Raw genomic sequence first — 13,623 nt, 5'->3', positions numbered from 1 at the left:
TTGTTTTGGCCTCTCACATGATCTCTTGCCAACTATAAAGGCATTCATTGTTGTGTAGAGGCGTCCTGATGGATTGCTTCGGGCCTTATGTCCCGCTCATATTAACCTTCTTGTCTTCATATCATGAGTGAGATATTGACTAACCAGTTTCTGCAAGCAGTTTAGTTCTCCTCCATGTGTTAAGGCTCTGATCCCAGATCGCTCCTGTAGATGAAAGATGTTATGAAACCAAAAAGTACTATACGTAACTAAATCACGATGAAAGGAATATGGTCCGGGTGCGGTCAAGAAAAACTCAAATAGTAGAAATATACTAATTTAATGAGCCAATTAAATTAGTATATTTCTACTATTTGAGTTTTTCTTGACCGCACCCGGACCATATTCCTTTCATCTTCACACACGGTCAATCAATAATCTTCCAGTAACTAAATCACGTTTAAATAAATACTTAACACAGTTTAAACATTTTTTTAAATATTTTACATAAGAATCAAGTAGTACATAACAATTTTAAGGGGCCTCTACATGTTTGCCAAGCCATGGCGAACTCAGACATACGCGAGCATGTGGATGGGTGGCTTGGCTTGGTTGGCCTAGGCTTGTTGCCGAGCCGTCGAGTGTCGGTTTTTTGGACACAGATCAAAGGGGTTCGTAAGAGCGCTCGTGTAGCATCTCCACCATTGTTCTTTGTCTAGTTACAACTGAGAGCTGTTAGGAGGTTAAAGGTGTTTGTTGGTACTTTTTATAATAAGTTTTATATTTAATCTTATTTATTTATATTTAATTTCCTATCATTTTCTTTTTTTGTAATAAAAATAATACAATCCAAGTGCAATGGCTGAAACCACTAGTACGTCCGCCATGCTTGCCTCTTTGAATAACACTGACATGTGGATGGTCTGCGCTTTGTTTACCGAGCATTTGTACAAGCCTCCGATTCGTGACGAGCGGGCAACATGTGGATCCACCTTTAGGATCTACAAATCATATTCAACTCCATTAATTGATACGATACACAGACAAGGTTAAATTTTATTAGATTGATTTCATTATCTTTTATCACAAGTGGAGTGACTGTTTCTATTTCCATTTTTTTAGTTTATATATTACTTATTAAATAAATAAATAAGATAGAAGAATCCTTATTTGGCTATAATCGAAGGCCATCTGGCAAAATACTAAGAAGCCCGGGTAGACATAAGTAATCTAGAAATGACTGGTAAATGTAAGAATTGTCTATTAATGTTGTATATTTTAAAAACATTCTATAATCATTTGACAGTCCTCTCTGCTCATCCGAAACATTGAAATGAAGTGTTTGTGTAAAAAAAAAAAAAAAATATATACTTATATCCACTCAGGGACTGGCACTTCAATACAGACCTGTTGTGAAGGCAGTCTAATATTGTCAAGCATGGAGGAACCTGAAGACAAACCGTCCAAGCTAAGAATTTATTTGATCGTCATTGCCGGTGAGTAAGTCTTGAAGTAATACACAACATCTATAACAATATTAATTATATGTGATGAATTTGATTTATTTAAAAAATAAGTTTTTGTTGCGTACAGTAACCATCTAAATGGTTTAATGAGACTGGAGGTAGTTTCATAAATATAACGATGTAAAATGAAGTTTTGTTTCTTTTAAATAAAAGTGCATTATTCCCATCTGATAATAAATAAATCTTACATAACATATATTCCTATAATTACAAAAAGTTTTTTTAAATTTTGTTGAGTGGTTTTATTTGCAATCACAATATTAAACAGACATTCATGAAGTCCTGTTTACTCGAATTTTATATCAACGCTTGTGTTCCGGACATGATTTTATAAAAACACCCTTCGTCCATGTCTTAATTTATAAAAAAGTAAAAATATAATATATTTTATAATATATTTTTTATTAAAAAAAAAATTTCTTTTGAGGACGAAAATTATCCTCTTATTTTGGAAAACATCATACAAACTACTACTCCTACAAAGATAAACGTCAGTAACTACTTCATATAATATTTAACAAGCTTTAATTTGAGTGCTAATAAACACTAATTTGTACGTTTTATGTTTTCTGAGATATAGATTTCCTATATTAAATTCACTAACTACTGATTTTTCAGTATATATTTCAAGTAATCTTGCTTTTACGTAAAGTATATCTCGGAAACTATTGAATGTACACAGCTCTATTAGGGTTCATATTTTAGTAAATTTAATCTTCATTAAATGATGCTCTATTCGATTTTCTAGTGTTGTATGTAGTTTCCATGATACAGGAATCCGAATGAATTTTTTTTTCACATTCTGAAACTTCACCATTTTGTATTGTCTTTTACTATACTTGGCAGACTCATCAATTTTGACTAGTAATTATACATATTTTCAAAAAAATAAACGAAAATTGAGGTGAAATAACTTACTTTTTTTCCAGCGGGCTCTTGTACTATGGCGAAACAAAATACCTTATCTATGGCCCTACCGCGTCGCGAGTGTCAAACACCTATAAAATCAGAAATATTAAATTGACAGGTGTTTATAGGAAAAAATTAATTAATGAGCGCGGCTAAAGAACAGGGGGCAGAAACAACACTGTAATGTTAATCCCAGTTTTAAGGAGTTCAAATATAATGTCCAGAAATAAAAATTAATATGTCAAGCTGTATTCGAATTCAATGCTACATATGCATCGTAAACCTTAGTAATTGCTGCAACGCATTAGAAAAAAATTATAAACCATGAAATAGAATAAAAAATCCAGACTGGTGTACAGATGGAGGTGAACAGGATCTAATTTAAGAAGAAAAAGATTTAGTTTGGACATAAAATAATAGTTATAAGATAGATTTCCTTCACTGCTTATCAAATCAGAAGTAAATGAAAGAAGAAAATAAAGGAAGAGCAAATATAAGTTGCGATTGTAAAGTTCTACAAAATCTTTTAAGAAATGGAAATAGTTACGAAAAATCTTTGGGGAAAAAACGTAGAATGACATCAGAAGATATTTAGTCAGATTTTTTTAAAAAATTTAAATCTTCTTTTATTTCAAAGAAAAATAAAACATTTAATTTTCCTTGTAACATAGTCAGAAGGTATAACTTATAGATGCCTCCATTGGTTTAATTATCCTCTTCTTTTTCAGATCAAATTTGCGTTATTTCACAATCTTTCTCCTGAACCTTGTTCGATTGCGCTTATTTCCCACTAATGCTCATGTTTAGATTTTCAAAATCATCCTGATATAATGATTGTAGCTTTAGCGTAAATACACCTATGAGCTCTTCAAAGCATAACTCGCAATTCATTCTGACGGGTACATCATGAGCTTTTGAGACAAGATAAAGGAATTCCGAATAGATTTAACTCCACTGTATGTACATTTTTGACTTATTAACGTCTATTTTATGAATTTGCTTCGTAATGTAGATGTTATGAAAACCCAATGAATACAGGAATACAGTTCGGCATAACAGCTCCAAATATACATGCGTCCAATGGCGTACCGTTCCTAGTTGGAAAATTAGGCCTATATGGTCCTATCTACATGTATTTATAAAAATATAATGTTTTTTTTTACAGCTTTGATGAATGCTAATAAAGTAGTTCGGAGTATCAAAGACTATTAAGTAATGCATAAATGCTGCGTCTTCTTTGTCCACGTATTTTAAATATATTTATTTTAAAAAATAAAACTAGACTAAACGATATTAACAATCGACGATCGTGTACTGATTTTACACTGTTGTATCTTTTCTAGTGGGCATCCTAAATCTTTCTACTGGAGCGGTGACAGGATGGTCCTCTCCGATCCTGCCAAAGCTCAACTTGACGTCGTATGAACAAGGTCTCGTTACATCTCTTTCCTCTATCGGAGCAGCTCCAGGTCCCTTCATCACTACCTTCTGCCTCGACACCATCGGCAGGAAAGGGACTTTAAGCGTTATATGGTTCTTCTATATGGCATCCTGGGTCATACTGTTGATATCCGAGAACGTATATGTCATCTATATTGCTAGGATCATCGGAGGTTTAGGAGTTGGTGGAGCGACGAGCGGAATTCCAGTTTATGTAACTGAGGTCTCGATCGTAAGTAATGACAACTGAATGGTCCTTTTAGAAAAATTCGTATTCGCTTTAGGCACGATGAGGGCCAGTAATATTAGAACTGAAGCCGTACAGCCAATAAGGAACCATTTGTTTTTCTTATAAGCAAAAACAATATTTTTTTTTTTTAATTTAGAAAGAGAAACAAAAAAAAAAAACAGCCTTATGTTATAAATACGAAATTCGTGGAAAATTTATATACAACTTATAAAATCTAAATTTCAGAAAAATATATGCTGCTTCGTAATTGAATTTGGCAATGCTAATTCAATAATTTTTATTGTTAATTACTCCTGAAACAAAAGTTTTTACATTGTATTTTTTGGATTTAAGGTCGCAATATGTGTGTTCAAATATCCTTGCTGTGATGATGTTGAAAATAATAAAATAAATAGCCTTAGTAAATAGAATGGTTTTTGAAGCTCTAATTTTGACAATAACGACTTATGTTCAAGAAGTACCTCCAGCATGAAATAAAATGAATGGGCCCAAGTCTCCTAAGAGAGTTCTTTGTGATGGAGAATTAATATCGGTTAGTTGGGTTCTCGTATTCTGGGAGTGAAAGGACGCAAGGTAAGGAATTCAATGATAAAGGACGTTTTATAATTTCTTGAAGAATGGAATAGTTAAATATATAAAGAAAAAAATAAGGAAGGTATAATAGCCGAATAAATGCATACGTCTAGAAACCCCCAAAAATTAATCTCATAAAGCAGTTCATCATCAGATCGGTGGACTCAATGTAACTGATTGATAATAATGGATTTTCAGTATGTTTGGGATATATGCTTACTCCAGAATAGGCGTTGATCTAAGGTGACTCCAAGGTTTTTAACAGAATTATAAAATGTAATAGGATTGTTCTGAAAAATTAAAGGAAGATAATGCAAGAAGGGTCTGTTTTTCTTTTGTTTTGTTTTTCCCCGAACCCTCTAATACAGAAAATAAAACATGAATTAATAAATTGCATTAGATATGTGTGACATAAATCAAGTGGAACATTTTTCTACCGTTGGTACTTGATCTATTGATGTGTCCATTCTGTGAGAACTCTACTTAAATATTTGAAGGTGAGGGGCCTCGACCTGATGATTAAACAATAGAAGAACAAATAATAAATAGAAAGAAAGATAATAAGTAAATGATAAATAATAGATGAGAGATAGAAGTCCAAAAATAGTAGAGGAGGGAGAGAGGGTACAAGAAAAGAAAGAATTTAAGGTGAGGGTATTTAAAGCACTTCCTACCCTGGCACCCCGCATGATGGGATTGCTGTCCGGAATAAGGAATAGAAGGAAGCAGGAAGGCTGTCAAAAAACCTCTTGTGTTTCCAAATGATGTGTTTTCTTGTTGCCATTTGTACTTCGTTATTAGAATGGTTTAACTGTTTTGTACATTCAGTTCATAAAGAGAAACCGGTGACTAATTCATCAGTTTGGATTTTATGACGGAGAGTTTCCTTAGGATCTGTTACTTCAAATTAGGATCTGTAGCTTAAGATAAATAAGTATCGCGCTTTGGCGTTGTTTACGGAGGAACTTTTTTTTTATTTTTTTTTTAAATTTATTTATTGATATTTACAACTGTACTTAAATACATCAACTAAATTTGAGGAAATCATAATGGTATGGTACAAACATGTAGAGAAATTACCCAATGGTAGCACTCTAAAAACATTTTTACAATATAAGGTCTTGAGGCCATCTTCTTTTCAGACGCCTCGGAGGATTGTCCGAAATAAAAGAGGAAGCAAGATTAGAAACTAATGGGTTTGAGTGGTTAGGGAGTTTGTTATGGAAGGATTGATATCTGGTCCGGGCTAGACCGGTTACATATGGAACATTAAGGTCTTTGTGGATGATTTTATCTGTGACAAAGTAGTCAAGTAAGTGCTGTAATAGTCGAAATTGACCTGCAGTTTCTTGTCTTTTCAGTCGTGTGGGGATTCCAGCTTAATCGTTTGTCCAAATGTAGTCCAACGTAGCGGACCTGTTCGACAGGGGTAAGAGTAAAATTATTAAATGAAACTGTAGGGCAGCCGGTAGGTTTACGGCGAAGGGTAAAGGTGATTTGATGGGATTTGTTGGAATTTATCTTAATCCTCCAATTACGACACCATTCTTCGAGGCTTGGAAGATATGGGATTGGAGAGTTTGGTAGGAGGATGGGTATTCTGCTGGCTTATGGGAGTTGGGTATCATTTTGATAGATAATATCCATGGGTCTGGGAAATATGTGGAACGGAGAATGGCGTTATATATCAACTGTATAATTAATAAATTAAACTAGCGTAATTCAATACACGGAATTATTCCCACGCGCATAATTGATAACCTGTGATATACTTATTAATTTTTAATAAAGTTTATATTTTTTGCAGACAGAAATTCGGGGCCCACTTGGAGCAGCTAGTTCACTAATGGTCGCATTCGGAGCCCTGGCCATGTACTGGGTAGGACCTTATGTCACCTACACAACCATATCAATCTACGGGATAGCTACCTCAGCCCTATTTGCTTTGGCATTCTTCTTTGTCCCAGAATCTCCTTTCCACCATATAAGAAAAGGAAGAAGAAAAGAGGCTGAAACTGCCCTCCAGAAGTTGAGGGGGTACAGGACTCGGAATAAGTTGGAGGAAGAATTAGAAGAAATTAAAGTGAGTTTAGTTCAAACAATAAATAAAAATAATAATAAATTTATATTTATATAATAATAAATAGTAAATTAAAAAAAATGTATTATTATTTTTTTTTAAATTACTATTATAAACGGTGTACATATTTATATAAAGCATATTTTGCATTAATTTACCAACTCATTTGCCAAGCAAGAGGTTTTATTTTTCCCTATATCTTAATCTCCCGATCAAAACCATTGATAACAAATATGTAGGAAAGACAAAAGCCTACGTTCATTGTCATGAAAGTAATTATTTAAAAAAAAATAATATCTGATTTAGTCTAAATAGTTTTGTAACATATTTCCAATATAATATGTCTTAAAAAAATTATTATCCATGGTTGCAGAAAACTGTAGCTCATAATGAAGCGAATGCCATCGGCTGGCTGGAAGGCTTGAGACACCCTGCTGCTTTCAGGTCAATCGGACTTGGGCTTTTCTTAACCACCATGGCTTTGTCTACTGGCCTGGCAGTTCTAGGCGCCTACGCCCAAACCATCTTCACCAGCTACCAACTCAGCTATCCAGCAAGCTACATCGGCATGATAAACGCTTCATGTTCTATTATATTCACATTTATACCGATATGGATGGTTAATAAGTGTGTCGGTATGAAAACCAGTATTATCCTTTCAGGATTCTTCAGCGGATTCACATGTGTAGGTTTATAGTTTTCATTTAATTTAAAGATTTTACAAACAGTCTTTGTAAGATGACATAAAGTAGTTCTAAAACCACTTATAATTTACTTTCAGGTACTCCTAGGTATTTACTTTTATTTGATAAGAGCTGGTTTTGATCTCTATAACTATAGCTACTTAGCTATAGTTCTTACCGTTGCCAATACTTTTGCTCATTCCATCGGTAAGTAACAAAACCCCTTCATAATATTTAATCATACAATTAGTATAATTATTTCAGGAATGTTTTCTCATAATATGTTCTAATTAGAAAACCAAAAATGATTCTTTAATTTTTTTAAGAAGATGAAAAATTTTCTTGTTTTCAATAACTAAATATTATTAAGCAGTTAAAATAAATAAAGCTCTTTGCTAATAGATTTTTGCAAAGAAAGGGGCAGTTGGACAGTCCGGAGAACTACCTAAGAGCATTAAATAATTTTAAAAAAAAGCCCGACCATTTTGAATAATTTGCATTTGAAACATTATTTATTCTTTATTAGGGCGTAAGGACCCAATAGCTATCAACGCCAATGTTTCTTATTTTATTTTCCTAGATATTTGATATTTTTATTTTTATATTACTTATTCGATATTTTTTCCATTCTTTTGAATTGAACTGAGTGGCTTCTGTTAAATCAGATCATCAGTTAAAAATCTAAACTGTCGGAAACTCTATAATATATTTGCCTAAAACTTGGATTACTGGATTGCCAAAAATTGTAATTAAAAAAAAGTAGGAAGTAGTTAAGGCCATTTTTATTAAATCTTATTTTCTTAAAGGGCTTAAAATGAAATTACACTTTTTAAAATGTCTAATTAATGTACATAACTAATTCTTGGTTCATAAATTTTATGTAGTTTCTCAATATTGTTTTTTCTTTAGTGTTTATCATTAGTTGACAGTATAAAATTAAAAAAAATTCAGTTAATCATATGAACATGCATGAGTTCAAAGTTTTTTTTTTGTTTAATTTAATGTGAAAAACTAGTAAAGAAATAATTTTGGCAAAAATAATGAAACCCAGTAAACAAAAGAAATGTCAAGTAAGAGTCACGCGACTTAGGAAATACATCGCGCGTTTTTTGACGTGGTTTTCGTAAGGGGAGTCCGTCACTCCCACGCCTATTTTTGTGAGTGCCACCTAACGGGCCTCACAAATGCCCGGGGGAGATTGTGAGTGAGTATTGTATAGTTATAAGCTTGAAAAAATCCCGGTTAGGACCGGGGATTCGAACTCGCAATCTATGAGTTGGCAGACACACTGATACCGTCATCCCCTGACATTAAATTAATAAAGTAAATATTATGATAAACAATTTTTAAATAATTATTATAATATCATCATACAAAATTTATGTCACTTGATATTTTATACTAGTTGCTATCTACTAAATAAATTATTAAAAATGTTTACAATTTTTGCAGGATTGGGTGCCTTAGTCTGGACAATGGTTGCAGAGCTCCTACCAATGAACCTAAAAGGAATTGGAACTGGGATAGTCGGCTGTGTCAACTCACTCTTAAGTTTTGCTTACTTGGAAATCTTTCCTACCGTTGCAAGCTCCTACGGATATTCTACAGACTTTTTTGGGTACCTTATTTTTCTATAATTTCACTTAATTTTTAAGTATGTTAACTTTATAATCTCATTACTTTCCTGAAAGTTGTAGGTTGGTGTAGGATAAAGTCAGGTTATAGCGGTTCGTTGATATTTGAGCACCTTGCTTTAAAAACTTTTATCAATGTGTTCACTGTTTATCATCCTTTACAACCTATATCTTATTTTTTATTTTGTTTTATTTCCTATATCTAATTTTTACATTTGCTACGCAATTATTTCTGTCCTTAAAACTAGATCTTACTCATTGAAAAAAAAAGGTCTTTTTGCAAACAAATAGGCAAATATAAATTTAATTATTTTGTTTGATTTAGTTTTGTATTTGTCACATTTCGACTAAAGCTGTTTTTTTATCAATCTACAGTCAACTAATAACACCTCATTGTAAATCCTTTTAAAAAAAAAACAAATCCTACCCCACTATTTTCGCTGCTGATCTCTCCTTTACAACCCCTCTAAATCGAATTAGAATGTTTAAAATTCATATATGGAGTTAGTTGGTGTTAGAAAAGTACCTTTTAGAGTTTCAATTTTTTTTCCCAAATCTCTCTTTCAATTTTTTCTCCACTTTTCAAATATCAATAAAACAATTAAATGATTTTTTAGGAGGAGAAGATGGTAATCAAAGAAACAAATAATACGTTTTGTTTATTTGTGTATCTTGGTCAACTATTAACACCTCATTATAAATCTTTTTTCCAAACAAAAATCTGATGAAAAAGATTTTACGAGCCCTGTTTCCCAAGTTTCCTTTTGTTAATAATTATAGTTTTTGAAAATTTAATATTAAAAAAAATCCATCTGTACTTTTTACTTAGAGGCAGAGAAAGATGATCCTGGGTTCGATTCCCCTTTCGGAGCAGTTAATATTTATTCAGAGTCAGAGTCAGAAATTTTTCATATCATAATTCAACACTTTTTTCTGTCAAAAATTGTTTGCAATTAAAGCAATTATCTCATATATTTTTACGATATACATTTTATTATGAACCAGTGACTAGCCCCAAATATAGATTAACCTATTACATTTTATATCATTATATTTATCTTTGGTTATAATAAAATAACTGTAATAAAAGTGGGAGTAGCAGCGTGAAAACGCGTCAGTCTACCAACCCAAAGGTTGTCGGTCCCACCCGGGCTTTTTTCAAGCTTAAAGTAATACAAAACTCACTCACAACCTCCCCCCGGGCATTTGTGAGGCCCGTTAGGCAATGGCAACTCACAAAAAATATGCGTGGGAGTGACGAACCCACCCTACGAAAAAAACAGGTCAAGAAACGGGCGATGTATTTCCAATGCATCGCGCGAGGACTTAGACCTCCATGGCCTGTCGCCCATATAATAATAATAATAATAATAAAAGTATATACTATATGTATTATGTTAAACATTTTTCATTCCAGATTGGCTATTATAATGTTTATACTATCAACCTTGGCTATTTTCATTCTGCCTGACACAACTGGAAAAACAGTGCAAGAACTTGAAGAACTTTTCATGTAGAGGAGCTGAAAAATCTTTAATTTATTTTATGGTAATAATATTTAATAAAAATATGTACTTTTTTATTGTAATTTCAGAATAAATTCTCCTGACTAATAATTCTTGTATCTACCAACATTTTCCGTATTTTCCTCTGTAATTGATATTAGACAAGTTTAATATGGTAAGATTTATCACAAATAGTCATTACAAATTATCACTTCTTATTTTTCCGAATTTTTAAAAATTTCCAATTTTTTTTTTACTTATTAGAATATATAAAAAACATAATGAAGAGAGTGTGAACCGTTCTCAAGAAGTCACCTTCATTCCTAGTTAAATACTTTTACGTAAGTGAAACTTCGTAATACTTTTACGTTTGAAAAGTAAAATTTTAAAAATTAAATTATTTTTAAAGCATAATTTTTGTCCTGTTTCCTAATTGATACGCAATCATAACGAAGTTTAAATTCTTTCATAAATATGTAAATTGAAAAAGTGTGGTTTGATTTTTACGTTTTGGACAGAGCGTAGCGGATTTTAACAATTAGGAGACAGGAAAAAAAATATACTTTAAAAATAATTGAATTTTTTTAATTTAACTTTTCAAACGTAAAAGTATTACGAAGTTTCACTTAAAGTATTACTAAGTTTTCATACGTAAAATCATAACGAAGTTTCACTCCGAAGCGAAATACAGCTTCAAACGTGTTTTTGTGCTAATACTTCAACTAAAGTCAACCAAATCCTGAAATTTTTAAGGGTACTTGGTGATATTGATTTCATTGCAATCCCGTAAAGTAAGGAACTTCGAAGAATTTTTGACACTAACGATTGGTAACGAGAGGAATCCGATAGGTTTGGTAGAGCCCCAAAGTTAAACTCCGTGTGTACAAACCCGGACTTAATGTGGTCATGTAAATCAGTTTTGTAATGGATTGGAAGTTTGTACCGTTTGTCTAGTGGTATTAAAATAGTCCGAATCTTAGATTACACATATATCTTTTCAGTCTTAGTATTTAAAAAATATATATGTTTAGCTTGTCAAAGGTTTTTAGCCTCCAAATGGAACAAAAGTTGAAACTGCCTTGTAATTGCATATAAAGCTAGTTACGGCCGCAATGCCGCAATTTATTGTTAAAATTTGCAAATTGCATTCAAACAATGCCCACTGAAAAGCAAAAAAGTATTTAAATTTCTATTTGCCTAATGTGCTTATTCTAAAACGGTCTTTATAGATAATCTATGATCTAGTTTTAATAATAAAACTAATTGTGTGGCAAATATAAAGATTAGATTAGACATAAGATATATTTAAAAAAAATTATATATAGGTTGTAAAGGATGATAAGCAGTGAACACGTTGGGAAAAGGTTTTTGAACCAAAACTCTGTCAGTTCCTGATACATAAGGGGTATTTATGATCTTTAGTTTATTATGTTAAAGCATGTTAAATGTAGAAATTTTTCCTTCTTTTACCATGTTAAAAGACCATGAGAGTCTTTTACTAGGTCTGTTAAATGGGAAATGACGTCACGCAACAGAATAGCTGAGCTCGTCACAGTTTTGTTTGTGTGTTAGGTTACGTCTTCGCATTTGGTGTTTTGATTGTGTTATTATTGTTTTGGATGTTTTATAACAAAGAAAGCAATGGATGACAATTATAATAATATAATGACAGTTGTCAATTAGCTCATCTTGATTCTCTTCCTCACAAGTTATAAAGATGAATAAGACACTCAGCAGTAACACTTTCACATAACTTCTACTTTTCACGCAATTTAAGCATGTTGTGATAAATTACTTTAATTAAAACTTAGAAGTAAACAATAACATGAAGTTTTGGAAAAACTGGTTATAAAACAAATTGCTCAGAAAATCCACTAGGAGCGCTTATGCACTTAGCATTTAACATGATAAAACATTTAACATAACATCATGAATACCCCTCATGTTATATCGTTTTAACATAGTAAAAGAAGGAAATATTTCTCCATTTAGTATAAGTTTTTCCATTTAACATGTTAAACTAAAGATCGTGAATACCTCTATAGTTGTTTGGTTGACAACTAACGGCACGTCAACATCACCTCATTTATACTAGTTTTACTGCATCTTCTGTAATAAAGTGAGACTAAAATTGGTAAAATCTATTTTACCCACATTTTAGATTGTAGATTAGTATTTTCGAAATCAAACGATATCTGATTTTTGTTTCGAGACTTGTTCCATTTTTAACTTGAACATTCGCTTGCTTGTTGTTGACATGACTCTAGTCTCTGATGGTCGATATGTATTCTATTTTTCTATCAATCGTGTTTTTAAAATGTATTCTTTATTATAAGTTAAAATGTATTCTCTGAGCTTTCAGTATTATTCGGTCAATTACAGTTGATTGGTCTCAGACATTCCAACCGACCCGTGCTTTCTTATGTACTACTTTTACATCCTCAGGCTACCTGTTCATTGTAAATGAATTTACTGCCTCCTCATTGAAGTTTATCAATATATCGAACCATTTTGACTCCAGAAACATCCTTAGAATTCTTTTCGATTATTTACTGAAATTGTATCGTATTGTTTCCAATAGCTTATGGTCAGATTCCACTTGAATATTTTTATTCAAAAATATTTATTACAAATAAAACTTTCAGAGATTTTCAGTTTGAGCATACCTTTTCTTTGTTTTAATCAGTGTTCTTCGAGCTTACTCCAACCAAGAATGTCCTTCCTGCTACACCATTGCACCTTTATAAAAATGTTACTTATCACATCCCTTTCAATATATTCTAGTTTTCTACTCATCCTAGACACCCTTACAAACGACAAAAAATGGAGAAGGTTCGAACTCTTCGAATTCTTCAATGATAACTTGATATGTATGAGAGGTACCAGCTGGAGTTTTTTAACTTAAAATAATTTCCTTTGTCGGCATACCAATTATACCGCCGGACCTAGGCAAAAACCCCGTCGGCAACAGATCTAAAGTAATGTAAAAAGACATATAGATAACAGAGGGTACCATTAACTGGGAGCCATTAACCGTCTAGGCA

At 32.2% G+C, this 13,623-nt stretch overlaps 2 protein-coding genes across 2 annotated transcripts in view; both read left to right on the top strand.

The window, feature by feature from the left end:
• Window positions 1-409: 409 nt before the first annotated feature.
• The window catches only part of LOC106685415 (medium-chain specific acyl-CoA dehydrogenase, mitochondrial), a gene marked incomplete in the record, with an annotated part of 33,170 nt that continues 19,956 nt past the window's right edge, over window positions 410-13,623 (top strand). Inside the window, 1 exon segment of the mRNA XM_014428055.3 lies at window positions 410-424.
• Window positions 1,365-10,690, top strand: LOC106685416 (uncharacterized). The gene is made up of 7 exons (XM_014428056.2): window positions 1,365-1,475; window positions 3,758-4,086; window positions 6,485-6,760; window positions 7,131-7,442; window positions 7,539-7,647; window positions 8,893-9,058; window positions 10,492-10,690. The coding sequence occupies exons 1-7, from the start codon at window positions 1,418-1,420 to the stop codon at window positions 10,589-10,591; spliced, it is 1,350 nt and encodes a 449-aa protein (XP_014283542.1). The 5' UTR covers window positions 1,365-1,417; the 3' UTR covers window positions 10,592-10,690.

This window comes from Halyomorpha halys, unplaced genomic scaffold (genome assembly GCF_000696795.3).
Source record: "Halyomorpha halys isolate HHAL.00 unplaced genomic scaffold, Hhal_1.1 Scaffold691.1, whole genome shotgun sequence".
Lineage (NCBI taxonomy): Eukaryota > Metazoa > Arthropoda > Insecta > Hemiptera > Pentatomidae > Halyomorpha > Halyomorpha halys.
This window is presented reverse-complemented; position numbering and strand designations above follow the sequence as displayed.

Coding starts and splice junctions, on each gene's coding strand:
- LOC106685416 (XM_014428056.2), top strand. CDS start 1,418: ATGGAGGAACCTGAAGACAAACCGTCCAAGCTAAGAATTTATTTGATC. Junction 4,087..6,484: donor ATGTAACTGAGGTCTCGATC/GTAAGTAATGAC, acceptor TATTTTTTGCAG/ACAGAAATTCGGGGCCCACT. Junction 6,761..7,130: donor AAGAATTAGAAGAAATTAAA/GTGAGTTTAGTT, acceptor CCATGGTTGCAG/AAAACTGTAGCTCATAATGA.